General features: G+C 40.7%; 1 protein-coding gene across 18 annotated transcripts in view; it reads right to left on the reverse strand.

The window, feature by feature from the left end:
* CACNA1C (calcium voltage-gated channel subunit alpha1 C) overlaps positions 1-15,683 on the reverse strand; it is a 605,715-nt gene that overhangs the window by 160,287 nt on the left and 429,745 nt on the right. For 12 of the 18 annotated variants that reach the window (XM_066634593.1, XM_066634583.1, XM_066634587.1 and 9 more), the window contains exons 8-9: positions 4,025-4,128; positions 942-1,114 (exon numbers count right to left, since the gene is read on the reverse strand). In XM_066634593.1, coding sequence (XP_066490690.1) covers positions 942-1,114; positions 4,025-4,128 — 277 coding nt within the window. Of the gene's footprint in view, positions 1-941; positions 1,115-4,024; positions 4,129-4,502; positions 4,607-15,683 lie in introns of all 18 variants that reach the window. The other 6 variants (XM_066634595.1, XM_066634586.1, XM_066634585.1 and 3 more) reach the window with 1 other exon arrangement.

Raw genomic sequence — 15,683 nt, forward strand, 5'->3', positions numbered from 1 at the left:
CCAAGGACCTGGGATGTCTGACTTTTATCATATTCTGCTGTTATAAATATCGTCACAAGATGTAAGCTGTTCCCAGTAAAGCTGCATTTTGCAGTAGGTGGATGGTAATTTCTGTGGTCCCTATGCTGTTCAGGTGCACTTCAAGGTGTTTTGGAATAGTACTGAGGGGGCCAATCACCACTGGGATTACTATGGTCTTCTGAATGTTTAATGTTTGGTTGTTGTTTCGTATTTGCATTCATTATCTATGCCAATAAAGGTCTTATGAATGTACTCTGGTCTTCTTCTGCTACAACCTTTCAATTTCTATTTGTAAATCTTTGTAATTTTTTCAGTTCTTTTTCTTGTACTGTACTGTCATGTGGTATTGCTATATCAATTATTTCCACTTATTTTTCTTTCTTTTTTACTACAGTTATGTCTGGCATAACTAGCATTATGCCATAACATTATGCATTATGCCATAACATAACTAGCATTATGCCATAACATAACTAGCATTATGGCATAACATCTAGCATTATGATAGATGCTTGCATTATTATTATTATTATTATTATTATTATTATTATTATTATACTTCAGCACAGCCTATAGTGGGGTAGTTATATTATGCAACTCAGGATCTAGCCAAGAAACGTAGGATTCTTGCTGTTCCAAGCAATATTGTTTTGTGTAATTTGTGGAATTGAGCTGGTGTAATTTGCTCTCGGGACTAGCCCAAGAATATTGAGGTGCTTTTCTATATTATTCTTATTAATAATAAGGATAGAAATATTTATATACTGATTTTCATCAAAAAGTATTCACAAAGAGGGTAACATAGAAAAAAAATCAATAAATGGTTCCTTGTCCCAAACGGCTCACAATGTACATACAACACATCTTGAATGGTCATCCCTGGCTAGAAGCCCAAAGGAAAATGGAGAAAGGTTGCTTACTGTTTCGCGGCTTCTCCTCATCCATGCCTTCATCTTCATTTTCTGGGTCAATATCTTCTGCTTGTGTTATCCAGTCCAAGTATCCCTTCAAATCCTCCTCCAGTTGCTGCTTCTCCCGCAACTTCTGAAAGTCACCCCGAGCTTTTGCCTTCTCTCTTTCTTTAGAAAATTCCCTAGCACGAGGGAGCGGATAAAACAGCAAAAAGAAGAGGATTAGCTTGAATTGCATTGGAAATGTAAAGTTTCCTACTGTGGTAACTGAGCTTCTTGTATTCATTTCCACATTACAACATATGGTGATTCTGTTTTCAGCATACTAGGTTACGTTACTGGAGGTTACTAATGCCAGCTCCTTATGCCTCATCTCAAACCGCTTTTGAAACTCAAGGAAGAGGAGATTATTGTTGTTATTTATAGAATGCATAAAGTTGGCTAAAATTTGAGGGGAATACCACTTCCACTAGTGGCCCCAATGCTATCTGGGCCAGACGACAGTGAAACATATGTTCCACTGCTGGCAACTGCCTTACTACAGTCGTAAAAGGCAGCCTGGTGGCACACAGAGTAGCACACTGCAGAAGCACCAGAAGATCAGAGCTTTCCTGTGTCTTTTGGAAGAGTGCTCTGGACCTGCCAAGACAGGTAGGATGGGGGGCGGGTGGGAAGGGATAATAAGAGAGCAGAATGGGACAGCAGCAGGGGCAGGAGAATGGTGGATTGGGTCCAGAAAGGAGGTGGGTTTGGCAACAGTGGCTGTCAAATCCTATCCCCCTTTCAGGACCCAATCCTGTGACATGGGACCTGTGCCAGTGAATTTGCTATTGGTGACCCCTGCTCACTGTGGAGGGTTACCCACAGGTAAGAGAACAAATGTTCCCTTATGTAGAGGAGACCTCTGCAACTTTCCCCTGAAGGATGCAGCAGTAGCCAATTTTGCTTCACTACATAGGTGGGGGGTGGGGGAATAGGATTGGCGTGTAAGTCTTGAACAAACTCAGTCTATCACCTGTCCTATACAAGGGTATGGTCAGTTTTTTTTTTCTTGACTCAAGGAAAACACCAAAAGCTACTTTGTGCCTTTCTCATCCATCATCTTGCCAATCTTTTGCTTCCCCTTCTCTTAGGGAACTGATAATGAAGACTTTAAAGTGGATAACTGCAAGTAACTTAACCCTCAGGAGCAAAAGCAGCTCAGTAAATCAGTGTTATGAGAGAGCTGTGCCATAAGGTAGATTTATACATCACAGATACGGCAAATGTGAAAATTGCAAAATTGCTCTTGTGTCCCAGGCACTGCGGCTTTGTGGTTTGGAAATGTAAACAAAAGATGGATGGTGAAAAATTCCATCAAGAATAATAATACTATTCTTGTTCTAAGCCCTGTATGAACACCATTAACAAATCCTGTACTTAAGAGTGATTGAACATTGTTAACAGTGTTTTATGACCGGAGAGCCAATCAGCAGACAAATTGGCTAGCGTTTCTTATTTGCTTGGAACCTACAGTATATAAGTGGTCTAATCATTTTCAGAACTTCTTTACTGTTCCCAATGTATCAATTAACCAGAATAATTGGCAGCACAATCCTATGCATGTTTACTTAGAAGTAAGTTCTACTATGTTCAATAGGGCTTACCTCTAGGTTATTATGCATACAAATATCATCACACACAATGTGCATGTTGTTAAAATGTTACATAAAATAAACGCATTTTTCTGAAGTAAGTTCCACTGAACACAATGTGTACTTATGAGTACATACGTACATAGGTACTTACTTATGGAGACATGCCTAGGACAGTGCTGTAAGTGACTTAAATAGTATTTAAGTTACTAATTAATATAAAAAAATTACAGAAATGTCTTGTGGTCTAAATAGCCTGAACAAGTTAATAAAAGAAGATTTGTGACCAATGCTAAGACAGGATTTAAGTGGAAACAGGAAGCTAATGGAGGCAGACAGTTGGTTCATCTATCTCAGCGCTGACTACCTTGACTTGCAGAGGGTCTACAAAACTACAGTCTTGGGGACTATCTGATGAAATATTTCTTAAGACAATTCTCATTTATGGTGCTAATTTGACTATAATCAATATCACTAGTTGTCCAAGAATCAACACTAAATGATTCTCATTTGGCATCATTGTGTGACTTAACTGCAATTTCGATTCAATTCTACATCACATTACAACAGCCACCAATTACTGTCACTTATCAGCTGTCATACCAAGAGTGCAAATTATCAGTAGGCTTGTTGAATGAACTACCCTTTCATTCACGTTAGTAATTTCTTCAGAACAAGCCTAAAATTTGCAGACAGGGTGCTGAAAGGATTTTTTATATATCTAATGCCCAACCTGTACCTTTCCAGGAATTAAAACTGGAAGTCTTTCTGTATTTATCACCAGTTTATGTTTCTGATCCCACTTTCTTCTAGAAGATCATATGTCAATCTCCAAATTTCCTTCCACCGATCTGTACTAACAAGATTGCACTCAAAGCCAATAGTTTACAGGGAACATTTATATAGTAGTTCAATTTGAATACATGATCCTGAGATTAGAATTTAAATTCTAAGATTTCACAGTTCTCTCTAGGGGGTGACCTGACCCCAAAATTGCCAGTTCCTCTGTGACATCTGAACAGGTAAGGCAATAATAATCCAAACAGCTAGAAACCTTTGCCCGCCAGCTCCTCCTGTGATCTCAGATATATCACTCACTGTTGAGAGTTACTCATAAACTCACGAGATTTGATCATGCTAATTACGGTATGAATTCCTTTTACTTGGGGTAAGAGATCATAAGAGGTGCAGCTTTAGCTCCTACAGTATATTTCAGATTTAGATAGAGACAACCAACATTTTATGTATGTTGTTGCCATTATATCACAAAACGTCCACTGCCCCTTTGGGGAGTTGAACCAAATTCCTACTGACATTAGCGGGTAACAATAGGATTATGTTGGATCAGGGCCCTACACCCACAACTGAAAGAGAAGAATCAAAACATGAATTCATAAATCCATGTAAATAAAACAACAGCAACAACAGTTAAAAACATGTTTTCCTCATACTGCTTACCCGCTAAGTACACCAAGAACCAAGTTAAGTACAAAAAATGACCCTATGATGATTAGTGTAACAAAATAGATCCAGGGCCAGTCCTTTCCTATGGCATCATTGACCTGGAAGAGTGGAATGATAATTAGTGAGAAAGACTTCATTCCTGAGCATTGCAAGGCTCCAGCTGAAGGGCACTTGAGTCACCAGTATTGAATTTATCATTTCGTTCAAGTCAGCTAGGAAGCAAATTGCCTCTTTTGTCCAGTCTAGTTAGAGTTAAATATTTTAGCTGGCTCAGCAAATACATTTTCTCTTGAGAGTACTATTATATCACAAGCCTGTCTGGCATATTCTGGCATTACAGAATTATAAGATATATAAAGCCTTGGTTTTCTTTGTCGTAATTAAAGGATTCTGGTGATACAGATGAACCCTATTCCTGGAGTCTTGCCCTGCAGCATGAGAGGGAAAAAGATCACCAAAACCAGCAGCTTACCCGCTCAACACACCAAGAACCAGATTAAGAACGAAAAAGGATCCAAAGATGACCAGACTGACAAAGTACACCCAGGGTAACTCATAGCCCATAGCGTCCTGCATCTGGAAAGATGGAGGATAGTTAGCAGACAGAGACAGAAAGAAACTATTAGGTGAAGAAGACAGAAAAGTTAGCAAAAAAGGCCCATGACTATAGCTGGACACATTTTAGTTGTTGCATATGTTCAGGTGTTTTGAAGGGCAAATGGCTCAATATACCTTATGAAAAACAGAAAGTTTGAAGGAAAAAAAATCAAACTCAAGGCTTTGCTGACTACTTACAGCTTCGTTGTTTGTTTATTGAAATGAGGGAAATGGTTATATCCACCCCACCAAGTAACAAACGGAAACTTTTGTTTAAAGAAACCTACATGGTTCCTGGTAACTGATTCATCATCAGGACTGTTTCCAGTGAGGCCATCTGTTTTTATAGCACAACAAATTAGGAAAAATTTATCTCAGGATCAGGAAATTTTTATTATCTTTGATGAATGATAGATGAATCTGGAAATTTATGTTTAATGTTGTTTAATGTTTATCTAATTGATCACAACAATGTTAAGTTTCTGTTTCTGTAAGCAAGAGGTGCTCTGTCACTTGTTGCTTACTCCTCTGTACTTTTTAATATGCTAAAGTTCATAATCAAACCTCATTGAGTGTTCTTAGGAAGAGGAAGGCAGAATATATATTTATAAAATGAATATAGCATCAGCAACATTATGTGGAGTTAGGTGACTTACAGCGCAATCCTAATCCACTTTCCAGCACTGACTTAGCCGCAGTGCAGCCCCACGTTAAGGTAACAAACATGCCCTTACCTTGAGGGGGCCCCACTGACTGCCTCCCCACTACAGGGGCCTTAGGGCCCAATCTTATTCAGCTTTCCAGCACTGATGCAATGGAACCCCAATGAAACTCCAATGCTCCCTTTCCTTGAAGAAACCTCTGTGACTGCCCCCCCACTGCAGAATGCAGCACATGTCCAGTTGGCATTGCTGCATCAGCGCTAGAAAGTTGGATAGGAATGGTCCCTTAAATAGTATAGGTGGAGCCTCCACATCCACAAATTCTGCATCTGTGGATCTGGCTCAATGCAGACTCAATGCAGACTCACGTGGTCTCCCAGACTCACGTGGAGCCAGATATGGCCCTACCTGAGCCCTCTAGAGGGCCCTCCTTTCTGAAGCCTGCAGAGGCAGTGCATGTCCGCCCGCTGCTACTGCAGGCTTCAGAATGGCCATTTGGCCAAAAGAACGCAACTTCTTGTTTCCTGAGGAAAACCGGAAGTGATGTTTTTAATGTCATATCAGGTATTCTGGTGCCTGGGGAAGCCCTCCTGGGGCCGATCGTGGATTTGATTATCCATGAATTTGGGTATCTGCAGGATGGGGTCTGAGAATGGATCCCCCATGGATATCAAGCCCACACCTGTAATCAGAGAAGTTTAGCCTATGACAGTGCACCTTAAGCCGATTTATGCGATGTGATGAAATTGGGCCCTGTGTTTTGGGGGGCCCTGTGCTGAGATGGCAAGCATATCGCCTGCTGCTGCAGCTGGGATCACAGTGTTTGGGAGACCAGCGCAGCAAGCAGAGTGCTCCAGTAGGTCCGCCCGCCTGTCTTCCCACACCTGTATTCATTTGGCCTGAAATGGGCCTCCTAGAAGCAGATGGTGGTGACATAATTGTGTCCCAGCCAACTATTTCTGGGTGCCATGCTTCACCTGTGGCTTCACAGCAGTTTCTGCTGATGTATTGTGAGTGGGGGCTCCGCACAAGTGCTCCACATTGGATCCGCCGTTTCTGGGGCTGGCCCTGTTACAGTGAAGTCTTATTGAGTACTATATTGTACTATATTGAGTACAAAGTACACAAATAAGAAGCAAGGATTAAAGTAATGTGATGTACCAGGTTACAACTCTTTGTTGTAATAAACTACATTACATTCACATATTTATTTGTCAGCCTTTGCTATGTCTCTTTCTGCATTGGGGTAAACATTGTAAGAATATATATTTTATCATGCTTCTCTGTGGCTCCAAGGTCCCTATGACATTTAGGAATATTTTCTGAGAATTCACACAAGGGAAGGTGATGCTGCTTGTAAGACTACAATCTCCCTCATTACTCTCAATTTTTATTTATAAATGTTTTCCACACCAGGTTCAGCACTACCATAAAATGACACGAAACAATTCTTTCAGTCAGCAGATTCCTGAGGGATCACCATTTGTCTGCCTCCAATCTTCATCTTTGTCATTTAAAAAAAATGATCAGAGAAAGGAGCATCATTTTGCTATTTCATTTTTGGAGCAAAAATGTGTAAGGCTGGCAGTATTTCACAACGTATCATGGCAACTGGGATCAAACCGACGCAGGCAGCAAACTGCCCAAATCAACCCTCTGGTTCAGAAAATTCTGATATGATTTAATAGGAGCTGATTCAAAGCAAATCTGTGTCAGCCTAGGTCATCAAGAACAGAGAATACTGACACCCTGTGGAAGTTTTTATGCCTCATAAATGGCACTTGAGTAGCAAAAAATAAAAAACAAAAGAGGGAGAGATTATCACTACTATACGATTAAGTGAATGCATTCTTGGAGCTTTCATACTATCAACTTTTGTACTGAAAAAGTCTCATAGGTTATCCCTACTAGCTGTAATTAGTGATACTTATTTTTGGCATTCACCTGTACTTTACATTGTAGAAGAAATTGAAGTACCCTTATAAAAAGTTTTTATTATGTTAATGATATACTAGCACTAGCTGGTTCTGTTTTGTGTTAATTTCACATTATCTGTCCTCATGCACATCAACTATCCTCTTGCTAAAACCTTTCCACCCCTTGCTGGTCCAAGGAAGGGCAATCTTTTTTCCTTCGATGTGTGTTCACCAGTACTACAGTACACTGTAATATTATAATGTTTTAAAAGGTTTTATGGATGATCCCTAAATCCTCCTTTTCCTGCAGAAATAGCTACCAGTGTCCAGCTCTAATGGAAAGCAGCCCTCTCCAGCCCTTCCCCATCCCTTGCTGCCACCGCTGTTGCTGCTTAAAGGACATGATTTGTTCTCTTCCTTCAAGACGGCATGTCTGCACACTCTCATTGGACCTCATCTCCCTAATGAATTGGAAGAAGATCCTTCACTGTAGAGGTAAAATAACACAGGGATTCTTAGAAAAACACTAGTGCATTGTGTAGCATGAGAGAGGGAAATAGTAAAAAAATGGTGATGAAGCAAGTTTATATACCACCAAGGATATCAAAAACCACATTTCCAAATCAGGTGAGACATCAGTACTGTACCATTTCACAGCAAAAAACTTTGTGCTATTATTGTAACTGAATTTCCAAAAATCACTAAAAACTCACTTGTTAAAGAACAAAACAAAACAGGAAAGACAAGAAAGAAACACTAGAATGCAATGGTTTGGGGAAAACATGGTCTGGATTCTTTGGAATAACTGAACAAATGTTAGTTCCAGAGAAAAAGACCTCTGTGGAAACACTAGAGAAACAGGTAATTATATCAATTAATCACTTGTACACTGTTTGTATAGAATGATTTGAATTGGAGGGGAAGCGGCTGCAATGAGAAAAGCAGAACAAGCAAGCTTGCATTAAGTTTTCCTTGTATACCATTATGTTTGTATTCCACTATGTTTATATAGTTACTGGTGCTGGGCCAGAGCTATTGTCTAGTAGTAGCAGTAAAAGGGAAGTCAGTCCTATTGCTCAACAAAAATAACTGCAATTGTATTTATATAGTTTTATTCTTAGATTATGATAACAGCACCAATAGATTCTTAACTTGTTATTGACAAGAATGTCACTCAGCTTGGTGTGAGGCTAGGAGACCAATGACAGGGTGTGTGGCAGACAATGCGGAACAGATATGATTTAGAACAACAGGAATTATTTTATTCTCTCCTCATGGATACTTAACCTCCATACAAGCTGCTGACCACCAAGTACCTTTCTATTTGTTACAATGAGGATGTGTTCTGAAAGTCTCATGAGATCACCAGCAGCATATTACTTCTATCAAAAGGAGCATCTTGACTCTATGTTTGGTTCAAAATATTTTTCTTGGCAATTTATCAAAGCAGACTGAATATAAAGCCATTCATCATTAACTCATATCCATGCCAGCTGTTGGAGCTTTTCTTGGCAGAATGTATTTGACAGATAAAGTCTCGTCCTTCTGACTTATCCTAGTGAAGTGAAGAACTTGCATGTAGACACTGTGAGATATGACAAATTCACAGATTGTAACTATACCAAGACTGAATCTTGGAATTTGCCAGAATGATCCTGGTTCTGTTCATTTTGAGATTTGAAATCTGTCATTACAGCAGTTCCTAGTATAAAGCTACTTTGGCTCAACAGCTGTGGAATAACTTTAGTCTTGTGATAATTATTTATGAGTTGCATTAAATGCAACAGGAAGTGGTATCCAGTTAATAACCTTAAAGGTCTATAAATAGATAATTTACACATCCATGACTGAGGAAATGTATTAGATAAAACTGAATACAGTATTGTCATTCTCTTAGTTGGGGTTTGCTAATGCTGAGCAAGACCTCAGTTGGGATGTCCCTTCTGAAGCAAGTAATTTTTTAATCTGTCTCAATAGTGAGGATATCCTGCCCACATTACACTCAATATATTTTTGAGAAACAGAGGGCCCAATTCCTAACAAAGTACAAATGCAATTCCTAGGCAATTCCTAGGCAATTCCTAACAAAGTACAAGTGCCAGCCCAGAAGTGATGCTTCACTGGCATGTGCAATGAGACCACCAGTACACATGGCTGGCAGCCATGTGTGTGCGTCAACAGAGGAGCCACCCACTGCCAGCACTGGTATGTTGGTGGTGGAGGCAAGGTTGGGAGGAACAGGGGAGTGTCTGGGTGGGAAGCGCAGGTGGCCAAACAGGGGAGGGTGTGGATCCTGGCAATATTGGCATGCATCAGAATCCTATCCCTATTTGCTCTCCTCTCCTCAGTTCTCTGCCAGCAAAGTGGCTGGCACAGATCTGAGAAGACCTATTCAGACAGTTGAGATTTACCCCAGAGAAAGGGAACATTTGTTTCCTTACCTCAGCAGTTGACAAACTCACCAGGAGTTTGAGAACTGCTGGAAAGTGCTTGCGAGGGTTGGGACTGGGAGCGGGGATGTGCCCCAGCAGTGCCACAGCGATCAAGGTATCATGGGTACCCAGAGGCTTGTCTCTCTACCGGGGGGGGGGGGTGTCAACAAGCCTCAAAGAGGGTCCAGTGGGTCTTTTGCAGATCAGGTCAATGAGAGCCAAGGAACACAGAAAGACCCTCTGGAACACCCTATTTGCAAGGCAATTGCTGCACTGAATTAGCCCTAACTCTGCACCAAAGAAAAAGTCAGTATTACACTTATTATGCAAATCGAATAAATATTTGGAGACCTTGCTCTCTGGTCAATGAAAATGTGGTTCACCATCCATACTGATTTCACCAAACCAGCCTACTTCTGCAGTCATAATTATAATTGTAATTTATAAAAATGTGCTCTTGGAATACAAAAACAGAACACCATTTTCTGCACTTCTAACTGGAAAACGCTGAAATCTGCAAAAAAATAAAACTGTTTCCACCAATCTCTAGTCCTAAGCATAACAATCTTTTTCTCAGAATGCTGACTGCCAGTTTTTGACCTTGTACACTGGAATGATAGAATTTTGTGATGTATAAAACACTGCCGGCTTCTCAGCTGTTTGTATTTCTAGAGCACAACCTACTGCAGCCACCCTGCCCTCTGTTCTCCCCTCCCCATCTCTGCTATTGCCGTACCTGCTCCAGCACATTCAGGCAGGTCTGGCAGTAGCACTTCCAAAATGGCCTCCAACGGAATGCTGCGCGCTCCATTGGCAGCCATTATACAACAGCTGAAGCCTCTTCCACTGTTGTGAACAGCTGCGTGTGACAGCCCAATCCAGAATAGAATTGGGCTGTAAGAGAGGGGGAGTGTTGCTGCTGAGCACAGAGTACATTTAAATAAACTCTTGTGGACTGTTTGCAAACAGAAAAGGACTCTAAATTTGTTTAAAAAATTATTTTCAGAGTATTCATCACTCAGTTCCACTACAAATTGACCTGCCCTTAGAACATCTTTCACACCACAAAACAAGTGGATTTTGCTGGGGAAGTTCTCACTGTCTATCTAGGTAAGCAAAACACTTGTCATGATAGACAGCTCTGACATTCACCTCTCACTCTGGGATTTCCTGTCTGGTAATCATTACACTACATCTGACAATAGACCTGCCCCTTTGGGGTTTAACTCTTTTCTTGCTTTCTGTTGCCTGGACCATTAGATTATATAACCTGTGGCACGACTAATTCAGCATTTAACTTTATCATCTGCTACTTCTGTGATGGATACTGTATCCCCTAGTATTTGCTTTGCTTAAGTACTTGCTTAAATTGTAGTCTTAAATTGTTTTAATTGTAGCCTTTCAGTTCTGAAAATATTACAGAATGTATTTGATCTTTAAAAATATCTTGATCATTTGTAACTTAATCTACTAGAATTCCCTGTATTGTGGACACTTTGGAAAATATTAATACTTTTGGGAAGTAACAAGATGTATAACTGAAATTGCATTGTTCTTAATGTATATTCTTCTTATAAATATCATTATGTGATTTTTTTTTTTAAAAAGAACTCAACCCAAAGTGGAACAGGTTTGAGAAAAATATGTTCAAGATGTACCTTGGGATCAGTATCACAAAAAACTTCTGTAAGTCATTGCAATTTCCAAAATATAGCCTAGGAAGGATGAATACTTAATTCCAAATGTCATCATAATGACGTCAGGAGGAAATTTGTTTTGCCCCTCCCCCCGCTGCCCCATTCTGCTTGCCTGTCATCACCCTCCCCGGCTCTGTTTCACCCCTCCACCTTTGCAAAGGGACCTAAAAAAAACTTTGTACCCCCTGGTAAAATTCCTCTCATTTATGTAATTTGCAATATAAATTAATTCTTTTTTTTCCTGTCCCCCAACACAGTGTCAGAGAGATGATGTGGCCCTCCTGCCAAAAAGTTTGGACACCCCTGATACCTATCTATCTATCTGCAAACAATCAAACAGCACTGCAGACAAATAGGTGATGGAGATTCAAGAAATATACTTTCCAACACTAAACTGTAATGTTTATATGTCTGAATGACAAACACTTAAAAACTTCTTATTATCCATTTCAATTTCCCCCTTTCCCAATGGTAATTATTAATTAGGGCAGAAGACAGGAAGGCAGGCAGACACAGACACACAGATTCAGGGGATAGGTATAAATATATACAGTAGTGTTCTTTACTGTTGGTCTTTTGGCCTTCTGATTGATTTACACATTGTATTTGCAGTCATCTACTGTGTAAAGTCTGAATTACTGTATGAATTGTAAAGATGATTTGTGGTTTTTACAATCATACTTGATGAGAGGAGAGAGAGAAATAAAATGTGCATTCAAGCACCAATAGGTCAAAAATGTCTGCAGCACATTATGGACTGATTTTCACTGAAATCTGTTTGCGCCTCTAGTTCTTGCAAAGCATACTTTTTATGACATGCTTCTTTGCTTCAGCTAGAGCTATATTATAGAGCTATAGCTGAAGCTAGAGAATATTAGGATTTTATATGATACAAGTGTGTTTACTGTGTGTTTTAGTTCAATCTATAAACAGCCCTACGTAGCATGGAGATATTCACTCTATTCATGGAGGAGTGGGAGATTGTACAGTACACTGTGCCCTCTTCATGCACCCAGTTCCAATCAAACTACACAGACCAAGTGAAGTGCTTTTCACCAAGAGATAAGTTGGTTGCTTCAATTGTTCGGCACTGGCGTCAACTTGAGGCTCTTGTGAAATTAAGAGTCAAGTCCCTTCTAATCTAGCAGCACAGGCCTCAACTGTCTGGTCAACTGCAGAGGCTGAGCAAATGTTAAATTTTCTCTGCTATTAAAACAATGTCTCATCCCTTGACTGGATACCACTGGATACTACTCTGAAGTTCTTACAACTGGGAGTGCGAATATATAAACCTTTCCAGGTTTAGTCACCCTTATTTCTGGATGTACCTCTGGCTGGTCTAACACATTTAACAGCTGTGGTGGTGGATTTTCTCCACTTGACTACTACAGCTTAGACACAGCCTAGATCCTGATAACCAGGTTCAAATGGTAAGAATTTATCATACTTTATCTTTTGAAGCTATTTCATGCAAACTACCTATCATGTATATTCTATAATTTTTTTGTACATTTTTTTGTAAATTGGCCCTCAGTGAAGCGGAAAGTCATGCTTGGTATTCCTGAGTGCTGCCCTCATTTTACTGTGAGTCCACCTGTGCTACCTCCTTATCCTAGTCTGCTATGCCAATCTATTTTATTTTAGCATTGGTTTAGTGTAACCTATACAAATTTCCTAAAGGATCTTCAAAATGACTTTGATCACAGTATATTTGCCTAGTAGGACACCTTGGCTGGCAGGAGAAATGTATTTTTTAAATGGAAAGATTGTTACCTCCCCCCCCCCCAAATAAGGAATTAAAAGTTACCTATAATGTTGGAAGTATATACACTTTCAACATATATAATGCTGAAAGTATGTATATTCACAGGAAGACTGATTATGTTTTCACTGCAAACTCTACAGAATTATCATGGATCTATCTTTGTCTATGTGGCTTAGTTATTTAAACATCTTTTCATCTTTTAAAGACTTTGGAAATTTACTCCAGAAAGAATAAAGAACTGATTTTAACCATGAAAATATCCCTCAGAACACTGGCTCTCAAAATGTTGGAGTTCTTTACAATTTGAAATCCATGGATTTTCCCCTTTTGCTTCTGTTTATTTTGTATTTACTTTTATAAGACTGATGATCAAGAAAAAAAATCTGCAGCATCATTTACTCTATTGTTTCACCTCTTAAAGTCCAGAGTTTTTCATTTTCAGCACTAAAATATGCAAAATTCCTCTCTCTCTCTCTCTCTCTCTCTCTCTCTCTCTCTCTGTGTATGTATGTGTGTGTTCAGAACTAAAATGCATACTGAGCATTGATTTACATAGTCAATTAAAATTCTTGAAAATAAAGATAATACAAAAACAGTAATATAAGCTGTAAATTCTCCATCCTCCTTAGTAACGATGTTTTCACAGTTCAAGCTGCAACATAAAAAGCACTAGGACATCGATTATAGTGTCCTCAAACACATTACCATATTCAATTCAAATAGACTACTGTATATTGATTATGACAAAACAGAAAAATAGACTTCTGGGTTCTCTCTTAGGGTATGTTTACATTATGGGCAGAAGGCCCAATCCTAAGCTCTGCGTGCTGGTTCACTGTGGCAAACATGCTGTAAGGTATGCTTGCGGGCCCTAGTGTCGATGCTAGTCCAGTGCTGGGCTAGCACTGGAGTTCTGCCGCTCAGTGGTTGTGCAGACCACCAAGCCGCAGAGAGGTAGATAGGGGCGTGGGGGGAGGTGGGGGGAGAAGGCGTTCCAGGGTGGAGAGAGGCAAAGGGAGAGCAGGGAGAGGGCGAGGAGGTGGCATGCCGGGGAGAGAGTGGGGCCAGGAGGGAGGCGGGACTGGTGGAACTGATACAGAGCCTCTGTGTTGGGCTGGCCGCCCAACATGGAGGCTCTTGATTCTATGCCTTCAGGTTGCCATAGAATCGAGTATCCCCATTACAGGGCTACTAAGTTTACCTGGGGGAAGGGGGAAAAAGTTTCCTTCTCCCGAGGAGGAGGCGGCAGCTGCCTGGAGCTGGATGTGTCGGTAGCCATTTTTGGCACTGCTAGAGCCCCACACACTGGGCAGCTCAGGACTGGGCTGAGAGTCTGCACCTTCCTACTGCAAACTGATCCAGATTATAACTGTAATGAATAAGCACCCCTCTCCTTATAAAACTCTTTATTTTTCCCTTGAAGAAGCTCATGAGGATACTGAGGCTGACCTAAAAAGCAGCCTGGCAGATTCACCATTCTGACTAGAGTTCTAGTCATGTGTCAGATATAGCCATACTCTTTCAGATGTAAATTGGAGTCCCGTGATTGCTGGATATCAGCAGAGAGCAACAGCCTTGACTGAAACCTAGCTCATACCTGGTCATTGGGCCAGTTTTGCTCACCTAGCTTGGGAGAGGTGAACATCGGTTAGCTTAAAACCTGCCTATCAGAGCTGGGTAAGTGGCTAGGCTCTCAAAAAAAAAAAAGGATAAAAGAAAGTCTGAAGATCCAGAGCCCAAGCAGATGAAAGCAAGAGTGAACAAGATGTGAGTGGGGCTTTGCAAGATGCTGGTCCAGCCAAGATGCAAGCCAGGATGCTAGCTAGATAAGAAGGAGTTCACTCCTAGAAAGATCTTTCCTTGCAGTGCCAGAAGGATGCTGCTGTTGTAAGTGGATGCTTCAAGTCAGGGACATCTTAGTCAGGCTCTGTTTTTATTTATTTTGGGACTTTGCCTCTAGATCTCAAACACAGAATCTGATTGTCTGTTTTTTCCCCCCTTGTTCTATTTTAATCCCCAATAAATCTTTTCCTTTGATTTGATTAAAACAATCTGCCTAGTGCTTTAACTCATAAAGCAATGACCTCCTGTCTCTGATGCCTTGCTCAGCCTTGCACGCTACCCAAAGAAGGCTTGAGTGTATGTCACTGTGCAGAGTGGTATGGATGAGAAAGGGAGAAAAGTCAAGCAGGGAAGTGGGTCAAAATGCTCCCCCCCACCAACCTTCTCCCTCTTTAGGGAGCTTAGTGTAAGGTCTATCAGTATGCAGGCAGCCCCACCAACAGGGTGGAATGGTGGTGGAAATGTTACTGTTATCCTATCCTTCTGATGGCAGTGAAACTCTACCTCACATACACAGTTAGGGCAGTGGTTCCAAAACTGGTGGCCCACCAAAACGGAAGCAGGGCATTTCCCCTTAAGAGGAGTGGTCCTGCTCTGATGACAGCAACAGTGCAGCACAGACTGCAGAGCTGCCACTGCCAAGGGACTTCTTTACTTACTTGGGGGGTGGTGCTGGCCTCCTGCAGGGTCCAGGAGGCTCGAAGCCCACTCTGATCTCCTCTGCTGCTTTACAAAGCCCTTA

Source organism: Tiliqua scincoides, chromosome 7 (assembly GCF_035046505.1).
Source record: "Tiliqua scincoides isolate rTilSci1 chromosome 7, rTilSci1.hap2, whole genome shotgun sequence".
NCBI lineage: Eukaryota > Metazoa > Chordata > Lepidosauria > Squamata > Scincidae > Tiliqua > Tiliqua scincoides.